This window comes from Spodoptera frugiperda, chromosome 10, assembly GCF_023101765.2.
Source record: "Spodoptera frugiperda isolate SF20-4 chromosome 10, AGI-APGP_CSIRO_Sfru_2.0, whole genome shotgun sequence".
NCBI lineage: Eukaryota > Metazoa > Arthropoda > Insecta > Lepidoptera > Noctuidae > Spodoptera > Spodoptera frugiperda.
Genome location: NC_064221.1, coordinates 5,421,425 through 5,445,204, shown reverse-complemented (window position 1 = coordinate 5,445,204; position 23,780 = coordinate 5,421,425). Strand labels below are relative to the sequence as shown.

Sequence of the window (23,780 nt, the reverse complement as noted above, 5' to 3'; positions counted from 1 at the left end):
AAAGAAAAGCATAGAGCACAAATGCCATCCAAGAGCCATCTATCTATATGTTCATAGTCTTGTCTATGATTCAAAACAAGATTATAAAATTTTATTTTGCCACTTAGTAGATTAAAATCTCATAAATACTATGCTATTACAACATAATAATATGATAAAGTTCCTCAATGTTTATTCAGATATTTTTCGCCAGTATGCGAACGCAACTTTAGATGCGTAAGTCGTGAAAAATGTAAAAATTTTTGGTTATGGCAGGCGCCATTTTCAAATTTGTTTGATCGATCACTGAGATTGTGATTATATTTTTCTATTGGAATAATGTATTAATTGATAGATTTCACCATGAATACTTCAAAATTAACTGACCTTAAGGAGAACGAGGAAAAAATACGAAAACAAGCGAAGAAATTATTGCGACAAAAAACATCCGAAATCTTAAAGAAACAAACGCATTTGTTTATGCATGAAAAAAGTCTTACTAAGATAGTAAGTAAATTATTCACATAATTTTCGGTTTCACAAGAATTACAGATTGATACACCTATAAGTGATAGGCGTCCTAATAGTAGAATGAAATAGGATCATTATTAGGACAGGATATTTAAAATTGCCTACATTTTTTTTCAGCCTGTGCCTAAGAACCCAAATCAAATACTTTACGCGTATTATCATAACAACCAATTAACAAAAATTGAAAATATTGAGTTACTCTATAACGTTACCCATTTACATTTGCAATGGAACAAAATCACCAAAATGGAAGGTTTGGAATCCTTGCATTCGTTGAAAAAATTGTATTTAGGTAACAATAAAATCAGCGTCGTAGAAAATTTGGAAGGGCTCAAGTATTTGGAAGAACTGCACATAGAAAAACAGAATTTGGATGGCCCTGATACGTTGTGCTTTGACCCTAGAACCCTCATTTACATTGGTGTAAGTAAAGACTAGATTTTTAACCGGTTATTTGAATTTTACTTCTTTTTAATTCAGTACCATTCCAGACCTTACCAAATAACATTACATATTGTCACCATGGTGATAACGACCTTAAAATAATTATACATTAACATGACATGAATGTATCTCCTGTTCTGTGATAATGACTGATGACTATTATTTTTTCCAGGGCTCCCTACGAATACTAAATGTATCGGAAAATAAATTGACTGATATGGCTTGGGTTAAGCCTCTAAGACAATTGGAGGTGCTCGTAGCTAGAAAAAATAATCTAGAAAACTACCAAGTGAGATACCTGTTGTGAAGTGTGAAGTAATATTAATAATTATGTACCCTCTTGTCTTCTTATTAAGATCTAATTATTTTCTTCCTCTCAGGCAGTAGCTGATGACCTATGCACATTGCTGAGCCTGGTGGAAATCAACTTCTTGGGAAACCCTATGACCAGGAAACATCGGTATAAGGAGACTATTATTGCAAGGTGTTCTCAACTACGTAAGACTTTGATTTTAATAATTATACCAGAATCATCTAAGTCCGTCTTTTTTCTCTCGGTTAGTACAATAATTCTACTTTTACAGGTATTCTCGATACTGTAGCAATTCATAGTACGTCCAAAACTTTTATGCGAAACTTTGACAAGGTTGTTCGTTTGCGGCAATTGCACGAGAAGAACAAAATTGAAACAACTCGCAGGGGAGCCGACGAGTTCTTCGATCTCAACATGCTATCAGGACCGAGAGCTCAAAGTGCCCTTTCTATAGCTGAATTTTCTAACCAGAAACCAAAAGGTAAGTTTCTCAACTTATTTCTCTTCGATACTGTTATAATATTATTGTGTTTAAATGAAATAATTTGCCTTTTTTATGATTTTATAGTTACGGCGTTTGATTCAACTTATACCTTCATGCCACGTGCATTCTGGCGAATGCGGAAAACGCCTTCACCTCATGAAGGTATAGCCCCACCGATGGAGCCCCCACCGCCACCGAAACAGCCCATAAGCGACAACGATATTTTCCCCATCAAGGGAATATTGAAGAAACCTATGCCGATGAAATATATTTAATTAATTATATTATTTATAACTAGTATTTTTTTAATGTCACTAAATCACTTGTGCCTTAATTAAATGTTTTGATACGTTTTTTGAGTATTATTAAAATAAAATTATGTTTTTCACAAATACCATACAGCAAAATAATAATATTCGTGCTTTGACAAGCTAACAGATACTAAAACTAACTTTGTAATTATGATTTTAACTTATTTATCTAGATTCAGATACTAAAACAAATTTTTTCAAAAGAGATGGTAGAAAAATATGTAGGAAAAAGAAAATTTCTGTAATATTGAACGCATTTTCTTCTGTTCATGTCATAACATGTCAAATGTCAATGTCAAATTCAAAATCAAAATTGCAGGTTATGTTTACAAAAACATTCAAAATATTATTATGATACTTATACGATTACTACACAGCTAATGAAAATAATAAGCCAACCAAATAAGAACCATGAATAATATAATAAGCGCAGCTTACAGGGTTTTAAATGAAGAATCTTCAGGTGAGTTATTTTCATTAAAAAGTTATCAATTCTTATCAGCCATAGAGGTTAACTGATTTTTTTATTTTCAGCTTTATATTTGGGCAATAGTATAGCAGAAACAGGTATTCTAGAGCCTATGCAATTTCTCAGAGAGTATGTTTCTAAGAATATACCCGTAGTAATTCGTAACGGTTGTTCCCACTGGCCGGCTGTCTCAAAATGGAATGCTGCTTATTTCAGGTAAATTATAACATTTATGACTTTGTTAATAGTGTAATAATACTTAAATATGCATTGATTTAAGGTCACAATGAGACAAAACGATATCATGTTTAATTCTTTATGTATAATTTCAAACATTAGTGGAAAAACACCTAGAAATTTGTAAGGGTAAAAGGACGACTGGAGCTAAGGATATAATAGTTATAAATGCCTGACATTAAAATTCAACAACTCTCTACACTTTAATGGTCAAAATCCAGACCTCTGAGTGATAAACTTGAGCTTTGAACTAACTTGTGCTTGGTGAATCCCAAAAAATCTGTTATAACATAGTTATCTGGGCAATGAAATACAGTAGAAGCTCTTTATTCGCGGGGTATGCGTTCCGTAAATATGCCGCGAATACAGAAACCGTGAATATGGAATGGTAATTTGTATGTTATATACATTAATATCATTCGATATATATATATATATATATATTTTTTAACATATTATTTTTATAATTGTTAGTTTGAGTACCGTGCGAGAGTTTGCCTAGTCATTTCACTTTTAGTTAATTATATTCTGACAGTGTGAGCATTTGTGTGGCCTACCCAAATGTTCTTTTGGTTGGTATTGTTTGTTGGATCATTCAGCAACAGCCGTCAGCTGAGCTAATTGTAATCTGACACATGTGTGCTGCCATCTGAACAGGTCCGCTCAAACTGCTGTGGTTCTTTCCTCAAAAGACCACTACAGAATAAACTTGGACGGTTCTCCGACATCTTTAATTGATTTTGTCTGGACTTTAAAAGAGACTATGACCTCTGAGTTTGTTTCGGCATTTCTTCTCAGAGTAGTCGGATAGGAAATGCCGGCCTCATCTAGCTATTTGAAATATTGACGTGTAAAAGTGTTATTTTATAATCTATTTACAGAAATAAATATCATTTATCATTTATGGGATTATAGGGGATACGTTCCTAGATGAAGAAATCAAGAAGCAAATAGTAGATAAAAAAAATTTTTAATTGAACTTTCTGATCATACAGGTTAATATTAACATCATACATGATAATATTATTATCATCAGATTTAGGTCACACTAGGTTTAGGCAGAAGTCACAATCTAGACGTAGCTGTAATAAGGTCTATTTTATTTTTTTATCCTTCGACTGACGCGTTGACAAAGGATAGCGAATGTATTTTTTTAGGTTACGCACCGATATTTCGATTCGATCCGCGAATAAAGAAATCTTAGACCGCGAATATGGGAATTGGGTCGCAATTTTTCAATCCGCGAATAGTGAAAACGCGAAAGAAGGAAGCGCGAATAAGGAGCTTCTACTGTATTCACTTTTTATAAATAAATATTGAAAGTACTTTATTTACCACATAGACATGTGTTTTGTCTGTATTATATGTCTATGTTATGTGTGTATTATTTTGAAATATAACCAATGTTCAAAAATTGTTCACAGAGAAAAAATACCAGATAAGAATGTGGTAGTGGCAATAACTCCAAATGGCTTGGCTGATGGTATCACAAAGAATGAGAAGGGTGAAGAGTACTTTGTCACACCTCATGAAACCACCATGACTATGGCACAGTTTCTAGATGGATTGGACGAGAAAAGGTATGGTTTTATTAATGTTTATGTATTACATATTAGCTACTTCTGCAAGGTAGGCTCACCCTGTCTGCTCAGCTCCTTTTGATTGTAGAGTGATTTTACTCTCGCCTCGCCCAAGCAGTGGCGTAGTGTAGTGGGGGCGGCAGGGGCGGCCCGCCCCGGGCGGCACTTTTTAGGGGGCGGCAAATTTTAAACAATAAATAATAAAAATATTTTGTAAATATTTCAACTATTTTATATTTTTTTCGCAACTAGAGATCGGAGAAAGTAGTGATAGTGGGGATGGAACCTTTAACGAGTGGTCCTGCCCCGAGAGGGGCACCTGAGGCAAGAATCCGACGATTCGTCGGAACCAGTAATTGGTAGGGTAAAAAAGGCGAAATCAAGTTCCCACGATGTGGGACTTGATGAAGCTCAACGCCAACTGAGGGCGTCTCTGGTGCAAGCCAAGCGGGTGGAGGCGCAAAAGGCGCAAAAGAAAACAAAAAAAAAATGTTTGGGTTAGGTTAAGTTGGGTTAGCTTAGGTTTGGGTTAGGTTTTATGCCAAATCTGGGAGGCCCCAGCGCGCGATGCCGGCGTCTATACGCCGGCATACTCAGGAGCAGTGCCGGCGTTAGGGGGGGCGTGTGGGGCCGATGGCCCAGGGCGACAAATTCTGGGGGCGCCAAAAAAATTAAAAATTACTACTAACACTTAATAATACTTTCCTCAAGTGGGTGGCACAATATTTTCGCCCGGGGTGTCAGTGGCCCTCATGCCGGCACTGCTCAGGAGCATGGCCCTTTATGGGGCTCCGATTTGGGCGGACTCCCTACACAGAAGGGAGAACGCCACCGCCCTTCGTGTGCCCTAAAGGGCTATCGCTCAGCGGGTGGCGCTGGCCTACCGCACAGTGGGCTTCGCGGCGGCATGCGCACTTGCGGGCACACCTCCGTGGGAACTGGAGGCGTGGGTGCTCGCCAGAGTCTATGATTGGACGGCAGAGCAGAGGGCGCGTGGAGAGCACCCGGCTCATGAGGTTAGGGAGGCCGTGCGGCAGGAGGCCAAGGAGGCCATCGTCGTCCATTGGGCGGACGACCTTGCCGCTGCTGCCTTTGGCAGAAGGACGCTGGACCCCATCGGGCCAGTCCTTCAATCTTGGGTCGAGAGGCCGTTTGGTTTTCTCTCCTTCCGCCTGGTGCAGGTGATGACAGGTCATGGCTGTTTTGGCTCATACCTGCACCGCATCGGGCGGGAGGAGAACCCATCGTGCCACCACTGTGGCGCAACAGCGGACACGGTGCGGCACACTCTGGAAGAGTGTCCATCGTGGTCCGAGCCGCGCCAGGATCTGGTTGCGGTGGTCGGAGCAGACCTTTCGCTCCCTTGCATTGTTCGCGCTATGCTGGGGAGTGAGGAGGCATGGGCGGCGGTCGCCTCTTTCTGTGAGTGCGTAATATCGCAGAAAGAGGCGGCGGAACGTGAGCGAGAGGAAGACGCCCTCGCTCCAGAGCTCCGACGAAGAAGAGTCGGCAGGAGAAGACGATAATACAACCGTCTTCCGGGGTGGGTAGCGGGTGCTAGGCGCCGGGGCGCCTGCACCTGCTTTGCACTACTCACCTCTCGCGGGACGGGAGCGGTTAGCACACGGACGTTCCCGATGCCCCTTTCCCATGCTAGGGAGGGGCTTGTAATGGCCTGCCACCACAGGTCGCCGAGGTCTCCCAGACCCCCTAAATGGCGATGTGGGTGTGCTCCTGGGTTTTTTAGTGGGTATGCCCGTCCCCCGACGGGAGGACGATACATAAAGTATCGTCCTCCCTAAAAGTCATTGGATGATTTACCCCCTCAAAAAAAAAAAAAAAACTCAACAATCCTCAACAAATGGATTGTACAACAGTTATGTAGACATAGAGACATGTGTTACTAGTATTTACATAATTTTTCACCCAGTACTCGGCTCCTATTTTTCACAATGTCAAGGTATGATATTGTATAGCTTCTAGCCTTCCCTGAACGAAATTTTGTATGTATTGTGATCCTTATTCTTTTGTTATTACAAAACCTAGTAGTTTTATAACTGTAAGTCCACCTAAAACATTTTTAAAATTTAAATTTACAGAGAAAATTACATCCAGTACATTCAGAAACAGAACTCCAACTTGACCACCGACTTTCCTGAACTCATGGAAGACGTGTACGCAGAGATACCATTTGCCAGTGAAGCATTTGACAAGCTACCTGATGCTGTCAACTTCTGGATGGGTGACGAGAGAGCTATCACTTCTAGTAAGCAAAAACTGCATTAACCCGTTGTAACTTGTATGTCGGTACGCAGATCTACGAAGCCACAATGTGTTTTCTATTGTGTCTCATACAGAGTGCAGTACATACTCGACAGATAAGTGGTTAATAGAATAATAAAGGCTTCACACGAACTTTTCCTGAATGCTCAACTAGTTTCAAGTCATACCGGGATTCGCATACTGGCGTCGTTCGCCGCGCATGTTGAAATTAGCAGAGCTTTTTTCGGACACTATAGTATTGTGCAAAAAATACTTGTAAAATAAAATAAAGTAGCATTTACTATTGTATAAAATCGTCAATATCAAAACATCATTTCTACCTTTCACCAAGGTTTTTCATATCATACTCATGGCTCTATCCTATGTGAATGTAGGATTTTTTGCTTATTTTTAAATTAAGGTTTTATAAAATGGCTATGTTTTTATTTCAGTGCACAAAGATCCGTACGAGAACATTTACTGCGTGATAGATGGGTATAAGGACTTCATTCTAATTCCCCCCACGGACCTACCCTTCGTGCCTTACAAACGCTACCCCCAAGCAGAGTTCAGGTGAATACTACTACTACTATACCACACATTCCGTATGACGTCATTGTTGATCTGAATCTTTGTGTGCTGATCTGAATCTTTCATTTTACATATTTATCCAATTTTCTCAGATACACAGATAACAAGTGGGATATTGTACCAGTTGAGACTGTCAACATGGTGAAACCAACAAGTGCAGATATTGATATAGTTCAGAATGACGACTTCATTCAACCCTCGGGGCTGCCTTGGATTAGTATAGGCAAGTCCCTTTTTTTTTAAATCAAGACATACACTACTATGTACAAATGATAAGATGTAAAAAATATTTATTTACAAAATTATTCCAAACATAAAACACCCTGTATAATAATACATATCGGCTTGAGTTCCTTTAAATAGATGTTTAAGAACACAAGAGCCTGTGGAAAAGATCACATACAAAACACAAAATTAATCAAAAACAATCCTTATTTACAGATCCGTTATCTCCAAATTACTTTAAATACCCACAATTTAAGAGGGCCCACGTGTATTCGGTGCGTCTGAAGAAGGGGGACTGCCTTTACCTACCAAGTCTATGGTTCCACCACGTTAGACAGAGCCACGGTTGCATAGCAGTCAACTACTGGTACGACATGGAATTTGACGTCAAATACTGCTATTTCAAAATGCTTGAAAAACTCTGTGGCAATTATTGACTAGAGGAAGGCTCCCTGTGTATAATGTCCAGCAGTTGTCTACATGATCAGCAAGGCAGGAGTACTCTCGATGCCTCTAGTGTTGTTGGAGTACTTAGGCTGCGGTGACTGCTTACCATCAAGTATATTTGTATAAATGCAAGCAAATTGTGATTGTAAAATCGATAAGAATTGTATGTTTAACTAGCTACTTCCGCGTGGTTTCACCCGCTCTGCTTGGCTCCTATTGGTCATAGCGTGATGTCATATAGCCTATAGCCTTCCTCGATAAATACACTATCCAATACAAAAAGAATTATTCAAATCGGACCAGTAGTTCTGGAGATTAGCGCGTTCAAACAAACAAACTCTTCAGCTTTATAATATTAGTATAGATATATCATGGATACTCTTTCTTTAGAATGAGTGAAAGACATATAAATAACTAGCGACCTACCTCAGCTTCGCATGGGTGCAATGGTGATATAATTATTATGCATGTATTATACATATAAAACACACTATTCAAAAAACCGCATTAAAATCCGTTGCGTAGTTTCAAAGATTTAAGCATACAAAGGGACATATTAAAGTCGCTTTCTCTGTCCTGTAATGATATTGAGCGAAAAAAAAAATGTAAAGCACTTGAATTAGGCCAGTTTAATTTGCCCGCGTTATGTACACTACAGTAAGGCTCAACTTTAATTTCTAAATTCTACCTATTGTTTTCCCAAGTCTAATGAATGAAGAAGTGCATGAGTGAAACAGTGAAAATATTGTTATAAAAATATACATGTAAACTGTGTTAAAAAAATAGTTTTTATATTCGGGATCCCGAAGAAAATGTATGGCAGAATGACAGAAAACTTCATAAGTCATTATTAATTATTTAACTTATTTACATAATGTACATAAATTAATTCGTTTTTATATGGACTGTTAATAAAACTATCGTGAATAATTTGTATATTATTTTATAAAACAGAGCAAAAATAAATTACAAAGGAATATTATCGAAGCTGGTTTTAGACTCCTTGACCAGTTCTTTGCTCCCGTCAGGCGGATATTCTGGAAACAAGAATATTAGTTTTCTTTATATTTATAATAATTATGGTGAGAAAAGCTCTCCTTGTTTCGAGTCACAGAGGGACTCTTCATCATGAGCAGTGTGCGGAGACGCGGCTACGTCACGCAGCCTACTTATCCAACAGAGCGATAGGCTCGTGATAACCTAAATGCCTTCTTAAATGGGACAAGTCCGCCACAATTTACTTACCATAATGCTACTTTATAAGCCAGGATCTTTACAGTAGATAATAACCACCGGAACACGTCCCAGGGACATGAATGTGAACATGAACTGTCTTGGATCCCTCAACGAAATAAATCAGAAGAAACAATTAGAGGAGAAGAAAAGAAAACCTAAATGCCTTAAGTTATTATTACCATGATATCCGGGTACACATTGGACCGCGGCGTGATGTAGTCGAGCTTGCACAGACCGCGCGGCGAGCATATACCGACCACATTCTGCGTGACGCACACACTGCCCGCGTTCCAGGCGCGCACCCACGTGCTGTTGCACGAGTAGTCTTCGCATAGGTGGAATGTTACATTCGCTGTGAAGAAGGTGAGAAATATTAGGTAGGTATCTATCTAATCATAGCAATCAGGAGATCTAATGACACTGCATCTTAACACATTGAATGCCGTGGCGGTCACCGGTGACCGACGTTAGCGGAGGATTTGCCTTCAACAGTTTCCTAATGGCAGTCAAAGGCTTAAATAGGCTTTAGTACGAGTTTGCTTTACGTTGAACAAAAACAAAATGAGAATCAGAGTGTCGAACACTCTGTTCGGCACTCTGATTGGTTGGACTTTTCGAGCCGGCCAATCAGAGCGCCGAACGCCCTCACTTTTTGATTACTTTAAAGGTAAAGCAAACTTATACCGAGGGGACTAAATTACTATATAACTTTTAGCATAAGTTAATAGCTATCCGGCGTCAAGTTAAGTGGCATGTGAGAAAATACAGAGGCGAGATATAGGAACCAAGCTATTTGTCACCACACATACGGCTTACACAACGCCGATAAAACAGCCGACCACTCTCACCAGTGTTCAAATTCTGCTCACTTCATTGGCGCTCCTCATGCGAGGTGAGTAGGCTGTCCAATTTTCTTTGTCAAATCCGGTGCAATGCAAGCACTACTATCCGGAAACTGATTTCAGGCAAATCTGACGGGATCGTCAGCCGGATGGTTCAGAAAGGTAGAAACTGGGCCTTTGCATACAGTACACATTGGGATCACTCACGTCCTCTATAGTCTTCATCAGGCCAGTTCTTCGGTAGCGGTATGTTAGAGGCCACCCTGCCCCGCGCCGCCTCCTCAGCGCCCACACACTGCGGCCGCCCGCCGGTGATCGGCACCTCGCAGCAAACTCCACACATGTTCATCTCGCCCAACATTGAACCCTGGAAGAATAGTGTTTAAGATATAGTTAGTTAAGCATCTTATACTTCTGTGTAGATTTCCCTGGACCTATACCTTCCCTGTGATCTTCCATTGGGTTAAGCAGAGAATGGAATACCAAACGTCACGATTCCGTCATACCTTTTCGCTTTTCTACATCACTCTCGTACACATTTTGCTTAGCTCTTTTTCAATATATTGCCGATTTGGTCGACGTACCTACGTAAGTCTACCCTTGCCAACTTTTGCATTCTTGCTGGATACACCGCTTTTATGACTGTTCTAGCACACATTCGTTCAATATGAATAATTTATTTTGAATTTTTATTTTAACAAATGTCATATATACTTAAGGTTAATTCTCGCCCGTCATTGATTGAGATTATTCTCACAACCAACCAACCATCGAGCCGGCTTCGAATGTATCAAACTGACAATTACAGTATCGCTTAGCAGAAAAAAACTCTAGTCTTTGAATCCTTCCAGATATCGTTTCCTATTAAGATCACATTTCAAAAATCTCACCCGTAAGAGTCCTTCGGTCCGTGGTTTCTTGACACACTGGCACTCCTTGAGCCCCAGCGTGGCGCACTCGACCGCGTGGCAGGACCCGTCAGGCATGCACCTCCCGTTTAGACCACACCGACACTTTGCCGTGGGGACCTCACATGTACACTCCCTGTCTTGATCTCTGCAGTCCTGGAACATTCAATTATTATTAGGACAATTTGTGGAAGATATTTTTTCTTATGAATTAAAATAATAGAGAGGTATTGAGAGTCGCTATTCATTCTGATCGTTAAAACTTTCGGTAGAAGTCAAAAGATGGTAGATCTCCATAAGAGGCATTCCATACTTTTTACACTCAGTCGGTTCTTACGACACTAACTTTATTTTTTCTGAGGGGGCAAAATCATCCATTGCCTTCTCCCGCCTTGGGTGAAGCGAGAGGGAGTGTCAGACTCTTACTGACTAAAAACTATTCCGTTCCTTCGCCTGCTTTGACCCGGAGCCCAAGTAACCTGTTAACGTTGTCCGCAGCTCCGGACTTCGACACAAGTTGGAAGGCCCATTTATTATCTCTGGTGGTGATTAAGTCTTTGACTGCCAATAGAAAACTGATGAAGGCAAATCCTCCGCTAACGTCGGTCACCGGTGACCACCACGGCGTTCAATGTGTTAATATACCTACCTATTCTACTCGATCTACTGCTTAGTTCAATGTAATATAGCCGATTTATTATTAAACTCCTGACACAGTTACCTACGTAGATAAAATACGAAGCATCGCAAATAAAAAGCCGTAATATATTTAATTACGTAAAATAAACACAGCAAGAATGTCAAGGTCGGTTTTAGATTTCCATTATTCTGAAATGGGTCGCTACGTCAAGGGCTTAGTTTTAACACTGTTGATTCAAAATGGCCGCTTTACTCAATTTTGGCGGGAGATGCTCACAATAACCTAGTCGGCACGTTCCACGATCTTAAAGGATGAAGAAAATATAGAACTGGGTTGAAACTACGTAGCTAAATTAAGCCCAACAAAACTGTGCCTAGTTATTTTAATATTCAAATTGGAATTCAGATATTTTGGCAAAAGAACTTTAATGGGTAGGTACCTAAATTGTATCGCCAAATTAAAGGCACTTAAAGGGACCTATTATTAGAGTAAATGAATTCGAAACGCCTTCGCATAGCTCAGATTGAACTAACACCATTTAATATTTATTGGACTAGACCTTAAGCAAACTTATTTCTAACAGTCAACAGAAATTTTCCATTAGTGGACTGTAGAATTATTTTGGGATTTGCTTTTGATAATAAGTACCTATATCTAGTTACTTATAGACACTTAGGCCAAGAATTGACGAGAAACATTTACTTATAAACAGATCTTAAGTGTGAAACTAGGTACCTAGATAGACATTTGTTAGGCTTTCAGCTTCTTACAAAAGATAGGTAATAATAGGTTAAGATAGGTACCTATGTATTGTATATTTTAGACACAGTTTTGAACTTCTCAGTAGTTCTCAAATAACGAACGAACTACAACAAATAGCAGTTCTGTTATTTGAGAACTACTGAGATACGGAACACCTGATCCTAAACAATCGCCGCCGCCCATGGACACCCGAAAAACCAGAGGCGTTACAAGTGCGTTGTCGGCCTTTTGGAAGTTAGGAGTTTAAGGGTTGTTGGGGAATTGAGTAGGTACCTATTAGAAAAATTAGGGAAGGGGGTAATTGGGCCTCCGGTAACCTTGCTCACACAACGAGCCGGCCCATTAGTTCCGAAGCATGGCTCTCCTAAATTTAAAAACAAACTTAGCACGTGTTAGTAGCTAGATATTTGTAGTATGATGCTTGGTGTCATTACATTACACTGATACTACAATATTTTATATCAATCAAAATCATAATCATGACATCACGTGCGTTACTGTAATTCGAATAGAACTTAAAATCCAATTAAGTAAGACACGGGCCAACATTAATATTATTATGTTTGTGTTAATAAGGCGCCGTAATTAGTTGAGTCATTTTCAAATAACTTCGTCAATCGGTAATGTGCTATTTCAAGATACATTACACCTTTGAGACCACGGATTTGTTTTTACATGGAGTGTCAAAGAAGGATTTAAAGGAGAACCTAACTTCATCGGAATTTTTCGGTTGCGACGTAGCTAATTAGCTATTAAAAGCCAAGTTTAGCTCAGAGTCTCTGCGGACTGCCTAGCGGGTTACTGGGGCTCCGGCTCGAAAAGCAGGAGTAGGAACGGAGTGGTTTTTAGTCAGTAAGAGTCTGACATTCCCTCTCGCCGCGACTAAGGCGAGAGATGTCATTGGATGATTCCCCCCCCCCCTTAAAAAAACTTTTGTTTAAAGTTAATCAGATAATTAAGTTTCCACGTCTCCCTACGCTTTCAAATATTCAAAGGAATGTAATGTTTCACCTTTCTTTCCTATCCAAGACTTTAAAATATGCCTGTAAAAATGACTGATCCCTCCGCCTCTTTATACTCAATGGCAGTTGGACACTTCATTACGATGGCTCGAGTCTAATGCGTTCCTCGCTTACCACTATCGCCCGGCTCGGTCTGTCAGTGATACCGTGAATAATTGAGTCTATCGTGCCTATGCTCTCGACCTGATTCCCTATTATCATTTTTTTAAATCGTTGCCCCACACTAGGATTTTCTCCTGTATCGTGGGTCCGTTTACAAACATACAAGTTCACATACATATGACACCCAGACCCGAAACAACAATTTGTGGATCACACAAAGAGTTGCTCCGTGTGGGAATCAAACCCGCTACACGTTGCACGGCAGCCAGTTGCCCAGGCTCCACGCCAATCGTGCAGTCAAAATTAGTTTTCAATGTTTAACAATCTTATAAGTTGCTACGAGACATACTCCATGTATTTTTAGTTTCCCATCGCAATTCAAATAATTCTAACTAATAAGAAGTCTTAAAATACATTGAAATACAATTTACTTTTACCTACAAACTAAAATACAATAAAACTACAAATACATAAATGAACGATTTTATTACAAAAAAAAACATACAACGAAAAAAAAAGTTAAAATTCTATAAAAATAAACATTTCAAAAAAGAATACAAATCTCAAATAAACATTACCTACATACATGCGTCCTATGCCAATTAAATAAAAAAAAAACAAAAAAGGCGCCATTAACCACAGATACACAATAATAAAAATGGTTGTCAAAAGAAACTTTTTACGTAAATTACAACGACTATTGATATTAGGATTATACTACTAACAATACCACTTTTTACGAGGTCTGCAAGTTGACATTTGGCGGTACAGCATAGTCCTTGGGATGGGTGGCACATGGCGGATGGGGCTACCGAGCATCCATCTTTGTGTAGCGTCCTGGGAAATGAAGACAGACCTGTTTAGCCTTAGAATCACTTCAAATTTAGTTCGGCAGAGATGCATATAGGGTAAGGGTTGAGTTTAAAAATACAAACGTGAGATTTGTTAGTCTTTTTCAAAACATAAAAAAAAACAAATAGGTTCATAAAAAGTTAACGGCATCATTATGCTCAACCAAAGGTAACAATTCTGCTGATTGAAACACAAAAATTGTTCTCAACCAATCCAATAAAAATAAGGATGATAATAAGCTACCACGATGCTTAATGAAACGGGAGAATAATGATTTGTTAAATAAAATTATATTTCGGTATTACCTATTTCAATAAGAGTAAACGAAAGAATAGTTACCCTTCTTCGAAGACGAGAGCACCACCGCCTCGCGGTGTACAGCACGGGTCTTTGTGAATGCACTGTGATGGTAGACCACAGTCACACGACTCGCCTTCTTCTACTATTCCTGGAAATAAATCATTAGATTCATAATGTTCCTTAAAGTCAGGATCATCAGGAGAAATAGATACAAAGGCATAAAAAAGCAATTTATGACATATTTAATCTCGACTCTATTTTTTAAGATTCCTCATCATCATTGCTATCAGCCTTAATACGGTAAGTACTGAGCATAATATAAAAATTTTTGTTAGGTTGCCTAGGATACAATTCGCTAGAGGTAAGGAGAGCAAGAAACCAACTTGCAGTAGCCTGTAAAACGCTTCGTGGGTCTATTGACGCACCAGATCTACTGGAGGCATTATCACGCTTATACGTCCCGGATAACTACTGCCGAGGTAAAAAACATCGACTATTAGCCGTGCCTTCATGTCGTACCGTCGCACGTGCTAAGTCACCGATACCTCGCACTCTAGCCGCGCTGAATGGTCTCTTGGATGCAAATCCAACAAATGATCTATTCGTGGAAGGAGATTTTGTCGGAGTGCCTGAAGTACTGCGAGGCGAACTTATGAATGCTGTTAATTCCTGTTTAATTATGTTTTAGTTATGTGTGTAAGTTGCTTTAATTGGTTGTCTACCGTTGTAACTTTTGAATTAAATAAATAAAAATAAATAAATAAAAAAGTACAAAAACTTAAAAAAAACGCCAGCTTTTTTTGGTTCTAACATCCTTTATTCATCACTACCCTTGCTTAACCAAAACCACAATAAGAAGTAAAGTAAGGTCGGCAACGCACCTTAGGACCCCTCTGGTGTTGTGTCCAATGGCGGCGCTGATCGGTTACCATCAAGTGACCTGCTTGCTCGTTCCATAAAATCTTTATTCCATAAAAAGAAGTACGCAAAAACCTGCCTTACCATTCCCACAATACGGTCGATCCTCTTCCATCAAACAATAGCTCATGCTGCTTAACGTGGCAGCGATCAGTCGTTTGCTGCACAACGAGAACTCGAAGTTTAAGCCATTGACCACGGTCGAGGACTGGGAACCCATGAGGTACCCGCGACACTCAGGGTTGGGGAAATTATCGTCGTGGTGAGCGCCAAAACTGTGACCTGGGGGAAAGCCGTAATAAATGATAAAAAAAATGTAAACTGTTTTTGACTGTTAGAAGACAGATTCAAAAGCAAACATCCTAAATCCTAATTGATCTGGAGCTGCAGACTACCTAGCCGGTTTTCCGGGGCTCTAGCTCGAAAAGCAGGAGTAGGAACGGGGTGGTTTTTTAGTCAGTAAGAGTCGTGACACTCCCTCTCGCCTCGCCCACGGCGGGAGAAGATGTTGGATGATTTTCTTCCCTTAAAAAAAATCCTAACTGATAGGACGTTGGTTGGACTCTCTACTCTAATATCCTTTTGATATTTTAGTCCTAGTCGTCTTTCCAAAAGGTATAATGGCTTATTTGTGACCTAAGTGATATCATAATAAGTGGCTAACAACTATGCACTAGCTGGACTCTTTTAGTAGGCATAAGTACTAGATTAAAAGAAAACAAAATAAACATACAACAATAGCTTAAAACATAAACAAACTTACCCATCTCGTGAGCGAGCGTGAGAGCAGCGATTCTCTCAGGAACCCTGCTCATTGCCTCAGTAGTGGCGTGGGCTATAGCGAGTGTGTTGAAGGAGCGCCCGTATGCGCGCCGGTCACAAAGTCCACCAGCTGCGCCTCCCATACCTCCCCCAAGGGACGTAAAGCTGTATAACAAGAGGTTATTTTCAACTTTATCTATTTGCAATAAGGTGGTAAATCTGTTGAAGATGTTAAATGGGAGCAGGTTGACATGCATTTGAATCTGCAGCTTCGTTTCACCCCAAGTTCAGTTCAGAATCAGCTTAGTAAATATATCTTTCTTCATCGTAATCACAAACTAATTCTTCGACGTAATTACCTACATCACAAATATCTGAAGCGCAGTACTTAATAATGTATTCTATTACCTGAGGCCTAAAGTCCTGTTATGGAAAGCATGGCCAGAGAACGCCACACCGAGGCATACTTCGGAGAGTCGGCGTAGCCTCGCGAACCGCATGAGGTAGGCTCGGCCGTCTATCGCTTTGTCTGTCAGCAGATCTCCGAATACTCGCGTGTTCGTGTCATTTGAAGTCAGCACTAATATGTACTTCACTGAAAAACCTGGAATTTTACGTTTTGGTATCAAGAATTGGATGGGCATTATAAGTAAAAAATATTAAAAAGTGGTTTTATTTGTACAAATTATCTGTCGGTACCTATGACCCTGATACCTATGACTAAGGACTATAGATTTAAACGATGTTTGCTGATGCCCGCAGCCTTGCTCGCGTGGATTACGGACTTTGTGACTTTATTTTATAAAATAAAAGTAGCCTAAGTTACTCCTTAGTACATCAGCTACTTACCTGCCAGTAAAAGTCCCGTTAAAATCGATCCAGTCATTACAGAGATTAGCCGGAACAAACAGACAGACAGGCAGAAAAAAATATTATTTTGGTATACGTATCATATGTTTGTAGTAAAAAAGCGGTTATATCAATATTACAAAATGATTCTTCAATTTTATTTATTAGCATAGATGTAGATTTCTCTTCTAAAAATTTACGAGTAACTTTGATATTGTACTACCAATGTTATCAGGAATCCCATCCTCATTGAAATCAGCATTTCTGAATATGATATCAGCTTGAGCAACAGCATGCATCATTCTTCGCACTACATGATTCAGGCTGGAGTTGGCATCCTTCTCGAAGAACTCCTTGTCAGCGAGGAGCAGAAGATCACAGATCCTCGCTCGAGCTACTCCTGGCACTTTCTTTCGTTCTTCTATTCCGTAGGGAAAGAACGGAACACGTTCTAGAACGTTATACTGAAAGAGAAGATAGCGGTTAAGGCATTTTGGTGTTACATTCTTGAAGTATTGATATACAAAGTCCCTACAAGCCTGCCACAGCCTCCGATACCGCTGCAACTCCTGTAAGCCAGAAGCTACAGTGGATACAACCATGAAAACACCAGAACACTGAAGTCCAGGCTTCGGCGCGTCCAGGGGACATTATATGGCTGTTTTGGACAGAGTACCTACGGCCAGAACTACGCAGAAAGCTAGCTTTTAGTATGTAGGTTCTTTTCGGAGAGAACAAAACATATTGGGTCTCCGGTAACCTTACAAACACAACGAATCACAACGCAAGCGTTGTTTCACGTCAGTTTTTTATGAGGCCGTGGTATCATCCCGGTCGGGCCGGCCCATTCGCGCCGAAGCGTGGCTCTCCTACATTCTCTCACACAATTATTCTGAAGCCTTATTACTAGTTTGCTTTGTACGAATCTAATCTAATCTACAAATAGCAACAGTTGTGCGTTTGTTTAGACAGACCAATCACTATAATAAGCCGTCATCTTCACCTGATCACCTGTGCATGAGCGCGTCGGAACCGCGGCGCGGCCATATTGTCGTTTTCGAAGGCGCCGAAATATTTGGTCGGGTCATCGTTGCCGTATGGGTCCGCGTGGAGAGTTCGGTTACCTGTTAAAACACATTCCTAAGTTGATATCACTATGCCTCCATTTTTTTTTGATGGGACAATCCCATCTTCCATACCGCTGCAACTCCTGTGAGCCAGGATCTACAGGAGATACAACTATGAAAACACCGGAACACTGAAGTCCGGCGCCTCCCAGCGACATGAATGACTGTCTTGGATCCCGCAATGAAATAAATTAGAAGATATTATTAGAGGAGAAGAATAGTTTCCATTATTAAATTTTCTTAAGGAGTAAAAGTAGTAGCTTCTTTATCTATATTAATATTATTTTTGTTTGAACTTGCTAATATCCGGAACTACTGGTCCAATTTGAAACAATATTTTTGTTTTGGATAGTCCATTTATCGAGTGATGTTACAGGCTATAACACATCACGCTACGATCAAAAGGAGCCGAGCAGAGTGGGTGAAACTGCTCGGAAGTAGCTAGTGCTTAATACTTATGTCCCTTGTAGTTTCTTTCGCAACTATGTATAATGGTAATGGAAAAAATGTCCCTTGCCGACAACATTGTTTGCAGCCACTTGCTTCCATATAATCCCGAAATCAAAATTCAAAACTTCATTAAACTTGACCCAATCCAAAACTTAAACGAACTTAGCTGTTTTCTAAGACTTCCTAAAAAAATAAATCCTAAAAGTCTTGATGAAAATTTTCCCTCAAGAAACGCGGTTACTAAGCGAGTCAGTATCATGGAATTTTCCGATATTTGGTGAAATAAGCCCCGAGAACTTCGTGTTGTCTTACAACTTTGAAGGATTCCGTTAAATTATTTCGCTCCCAATACAAGGTCTATGGAAAGCGATCGAATTAAAAGATTTGTAGCTTTGAAAACCATTATTGAGTTGTCAACCTATTTTAGATACTAGGTACTATACTTCAAGTAATAGAATAAATATACTTCAAGTAATAAGTTATGCTTCAGTAATAGTATAAATTATTATAAGTAAATACAAAATTAATCTTTATGTAACTCTTTGAAAAGATTGATGACTGTTGATGAAGCGAAAGAGGTGTGTAAGATTCGTAGCAATTGGCGGTCCATTGTCTCAGCTTACCCCCAAGGGAGACAGGCGTGAAGTTACGTAATGTATGTAAGGTATACTCTGAAATTTTGTTCAGAAAATACAATATAAGTTATTTTTCACTATTAACTTATTATATTCTATCCGTAATAATTGAAACCAAAGTGCTTTTGTCATGTAAGTTACTAACCTAAATGCAAAACTCCATAGAACTGATGATCTTCTCCAATGTATCCTTCAGCGGTGCCAGAAGCAGGGTCCTCTACTGGAAACCCGTACGCCATGGTGATGTCAGCCAACGGGATGCTCTTTAAGGGCGTATGGATCTTCTCATCGTGATCATCGGGGTCCAGGAAGAGGGCTGAGTGACGTGAAGCTAAGGGTGACGACCCTGGAAGATTATGATAACATAATATTATGAGTTTTTGTAAATATTTTTATTAAAATATTATCACAGCACTATCTATTGATATTGCTATTTTTATATTATCTGGGGGCACGGTAGTGCCCCCGCCAAGACGAGCCAAGCGAAGCGCAAGCGCAAGGGCACTACCTACCTTTTCTCGAAGCGCTTCGTCGTATTTTTGAACCTTCATAACTTGAGTTTGGGTTATACCAGATAAACAAAATTTTCAGGATATAATGTCAGTGGTAGACTTAATAAACCTCTAAAGTTTCAATTGCATAGCTCTTATACTTTAGATTTTATTGATATCTAAAATACCCCGATTTCGTCACTCACTCACTGATGATCAACAAAATTCTTAAGGTACTTCCTGAAGTCCTAGAAAACTGAAATTTGGTATGTAAGCTAGTATTAGTACCCAAACAACAAAAAAATCCTAAAACTTGGAACTTTTACCCCCAACCCCTTAAACTAGGGGTGAAAGTTTGTTCGAGACTTCCGCAACTTTTGACGCTAGAGGTCTGAATGCGGCCGCGGAGGGGTAAAAATCTGAAATAGGGAAACTTAATTCCCTATTTCCTGCTTGAGATCTGAAAATTATACACAAGTACATAGAACACAAACTTTTCATCAAATCAAAACATTATCCTACCCATAAGTACTTAGATATGAATAATATTACTACACTTAACTTCGGTAAGTGTTTATTAATCAACCTATACTTTTGAACATAAGCATCGTAAGTATAGTATGCGCCAACGCCCGCCGCCTGCCCCCTCGTCCCCGCGCAGTAGATAAAAATAATCGGCCCGTCAGCGAGCGCGGCACCCGAACGCGGGCAGACGCGCGAGGGCAGACGTCGTTGACGGTTGTCTCGTTGAATGAAAAATTTTCGGAATATTTCGGTGATTTAAAAGTTTGCTATCGCGGAGAAAAAAACCATTTGCCTAATATTTAATTGTTAGTAGTTTAGTAGGTAAAGGTTTAGATACTAGTGTTTTAATTTTCATTGATAAAAAGTATTAGGATTACGTTTGCAATTTTCTTATAAATTTAGTAGTTTAGTAGGTGAAGGTTTAGTTAGGTACTAGTGTTTTAATTTTCATTGATAAAAAGTATTAGCATTACGTTTGCAATTTTCTCACAAATTTAATTAAGAAATTCAAAGATTGAATAAGTAGGTATTTGCAATTAAGTAGTATAGGTTAGTAGGTATAATATGTTTATAGTTGTTTATGTAGGTACGACTTAGTGAGAATAATTTGATACCCCAAAAAAAGAAAGAAAAAATGAGCGACAAAAAAATACTTGTATTTGTCGCTCATTTTATCTTTCTATCATAAGCAACCTACAAAAAGAAATGAAATCCCACAAAAACATTTCATGTTAAATGTTGCCAAGACGAGACCATATAGCTCGCACTGTCAAAAAGTAATCAGATCCCGTGTAGAGCCAAGTTTCTAACCCTACATGCCCAGACCTAAATCGATAAGCCCTAATTTCACACTCAAGTTACGAGGAAATTCTACAGCCATAGCTCGTACTGCGTAGTTCGTAGCGCGTAGCAGAGTTTTTACGCTATAATCTCGTAGGCGTGCAAACCTTGGACGTAACTGGCGAGTTGGCCGCACGGAAAGAGTTTAGAAGATTGAATAGATTTTTAAGCTCAAGCCCATATGACGAATAGCAAAAAGTCCGTGCGGCCGACTCGCCAGTTACGTCCAAGGTTTGCACGCCTACGAGATTATAGCGTAAAAACTCTGCTACGCGCTACGAACTACGCAGTACGAGCTATGGCTGTAGAATTTCCCCGTAACTTGAGTGTGAAATTAGGGCTTATCGATTTAGGTCTGGGCATGTAGGGTTAGAAACTTGGCTCTACACGGGATCTGATTACTTTTTGACAGTGCGAGCTATATGGTCTCGTCTTGGCAACATTTAACATGAAATGTTTTTGTGGGATTTGCAATGTCTAGGAGCAGCTTCTTAGTATCGTATCATCTACAAATACACAGTTATTTTGAGCTAGGTGTATTGTTTATGTATTGTATTTTTAAGGGTGGTAAATCATCCAATTACTTTTCTGGGGGAATGTCAGACTGTTACTAACTAAAAAGCACCCCTTTCTTACTCCTGCTTTTTGAGCCGGAGGCCCGGTAAACTCGCTAGGTAGACCGCAGCTCCGGTTATGTATTGTACGGAACCGTATAAGAGGAAATATAATGAAACGCTTTGGACAATCGTCCTTTTAATTTCGTTGTTAAACTCCTAAATAGTTTGTATATGTCCTGTCTCCTGTCTCAGTACATTTTCCGTTAGTTAGGTATCCAATAAAGTTAATAAACTTCTTTTGCATGCTTCTAACTACCGAACTCAGAGACATTAAATAGTTACTTAAACAATTCCTTAGTAATGATTTTGTTCCGAAAACAACAGCTAAGGACGGGGTTAAGTAACTAGAGAACTAGAGGTAAACTAGAAGAGGTATTTTTCATAAATTAACATCTACTTACCAATCGGCTTCAACTTTAAACATAGCAGATACACTTCCGGACCGAACTTCGCTTCAAGAAGGTGGTACCCGTACGCACTGCAGGTGATATGATGATGTATGGTGATGTCCACGCCAGCCACACTGCTCAATAGATACGCACAGACCACAAGCACTAGGGCCATGGCACAAATTTCGAATTTCACCAGGCCATTTCCAAAATGTGTGTACTATTCTAATGGCATGTTATTGCCAAGCGTTTGACAGGAGATTCGCTTTTTCTTCCTTCATGAAATACTGTGAGAAAAGAGGTCTTTATTGTGAAGTTTGGTAATTGTTAAGTGGAATCTTTTTTGAGGAGGTATAAAGTCGGTAAACGAGCAGACGTATCACCTAATGGTAAGCAATTGCCGGTGCCTTAAGGCACCCGAAACACCAGAGACGCTACAAGTGCGTTACCGGCCTTTTGGGGGTTAGGAATTTATGGGTTGTTGGAGAATCGGGGATGGGGAAGATTGGGAAGGGGGTTAATTGGGTAATTGGGGGAAAAAACTTTTCATGCTCAGATTAGTCTTTAGGTATTTCTTTTCTTACCAAGTCCTAATTTCTTAACGTTTTTAGACATACTCTTCTATTATCTACTCATCATTATCTTTAATTAAAATATAGTAACCTAACCAAATAAGGCCTATGCCCCAATAAAGCCTATTTTGAAAATTTCCCTCTTCCCGATGTCAAATGGTCGCCAAAGTTTGTAGAAGTGTGCATGCACATTACTTAACTAATTTGAGCACAGCAAGCAACCCGTGCCGCGATTATGTTGGAACCTACAGTCGAAAACAATCACGATGTGGAGCGCACTTTAGTTTTTATAAAATTCGAGTAGCGTAAAATGTTAGTATTTTTATATTTATCAGAATACGACGTGCCGTGTTTTGTCTGTATGACAATTATACATTTAGCCATCTCCTCACATTAGTGAAATACCTATAATATCGGTGTATTTCATATAATCGTTGTTTTGTTTACCTATGTGCCATGCCCTAATAAAGCCTACAAAAAAAACGTGTAGGCCTTATTATGGCATAGTTGTTTTTCAGTAATTTCATAGAAAACGGATCACCAGCTTCTGTCAAAAAGAAAGCCAATGGATTTTGCAAAAGTTTGAAAACGCTGTTAAAATGGTAGAAATGGGTAAACGGGGTGAATAGATACAGAAAAGGGGTAACTGGATATCGGGAAATTCTTCATAGTATCTATTCACCCTTCGAATTTTATGAACCCTGTTTTACCCGGTAGGCTGCTGCAGCCAGATATAACTTCCAAAGAAGTACGCACCATCTAAAGAGTGGTTTCCACTACACGAAAGCTAGGTCGGTCGCTAAATTGGCTACAGAACAAGAAGTTATTCTCATTCGTTTGACTGATGCTGGGGTACCGATGACTTCAAAGATGTTACTTGGGTATTACATGATGAGAAACTCGTTTAGCCTGATGTATAATGACCAAAATTAATTAATAGGATCTCATTACATTTATTATAAGCATTGACAAAGTTTTGTTATAATTAAGAAGTTGAATACTTACTAGTTTTAATTGAGGCCTTATTAAGACATAGGGTTCCCAATAAGGCCAAAGTGACACTTTAGT

The 23,780-nt window shown here is 39.4% G+C and overlaps 2 protein-coding genes across 2 annotated transcripts; one reads left to right on the top strand and one right to left on the bottom strand.

The window, feature by feature from the left end:
* The first annotated feature begins 237 nt into the window (after positions 1-237).
* On the top strand, positions 238-8,803 carry LOC118277310 (uncharacterized). Its single transcript, XM_050696440.1, has 12 exons — positions 238-486; positions 628-933; positions 1,127-1,243; positions 1,335-1,452; positions 1,539-1,748; positions 1,836-2,024; positions 2,597-2,747; positions 4,193-4,348; positions 6,448-6,614; positions 7,063-7,183; positions 7,294-7,424; positions 7,643-8,803. Exons 1-12 carry the CDS (start codon positions 343-345, stop codon positions 7,861-7,863), a joined length of 2,031 nt encoding a protein of 676 aa, XP_050552397.1. The 5' UTR covers positions 238-342; the 3' UTR covers positions 7,864-8,803.
* LOC118277282 (disintegrin and metalloproteinase domain-containing protein 10) lies at positions 8,801-22,404 on the bottom strand. The gene is made up of 13 exons (XM_050696646.1): positions 22,153-22,404; positions 19,424-19,624; positions 18,078-18,190; positions 17,290-17,530; positions 16,626-16,821; positions 16,219-16,382; positions 15,540-15,737; positions 14,577-14,685; positions 14,111-14,222; positions 10,842-11,015; positions 10,159-10,318; positions 9,289-9,461; positions 8,801-8,910 (listed from the first exon to the last, which is right to left on the bottom strand). The coding sequence occupies exons 1-13, from the start codon at positions 22,313-22,315 to the stop codon at positions 8,812-8,814; spliced, it is 2,103 nt and encodes a 700-aa protein (XP_050552603.1). The 5' UTR covers positions 22,316-22,404; the 3' UTR covers positions 8,801-8,811.
* Between the last annotated feature and the right edge of the window lie 1,376 nt (positions 22,405-23,780).

Excerpts from the sequence above, each read along its gene's own strand:
- LOC118277310 (XM_050696440.1), top strand. The coding sequence starts at position 343 with ATGAATACTTCAAAATTAACTGACCTTAAGGAGAACGAGGAAAAAATA. Across the intron at positions 1,244-1,334 it reads ATAATCTAGAAAACTACCAA|GCAGTAGCTGATGACCTATG; the intron begins GTGAGATACCTG and ends TCTTCCTCTCAG. Across the intron at positions 2,025-2,596 it reads TATGCCGATGAAATATATTT|CTTTATATTTGGGCAATAGT; the intron begins AATTAATTATAT and ends TTTTATTTTCAG.
- LOC118277282 (XM_050696646.1), bottom strand. The coding sequence starts at position 22,315 with ATGGCCCTAGTGCTTGTGGTCTGTGCGTATCTATTGAGCAGTGTGGCT. Across the intron at positions 19,625-22,152 it reads TTTAAAGTTGAAGCCGATTG|GGTCGTCACCCTTAGCTTCA; the intron begins GTAAGTAGATGT and ends ATAATCTTCCAG. Across the intron at positions 17,531-18,077 it reads TCCGACGCGCTCATGCACAG|TATAACGTTCTAGAACGTGT; the intron begins GTGATCAGGTGA and ends CTTCTCTTTCAG.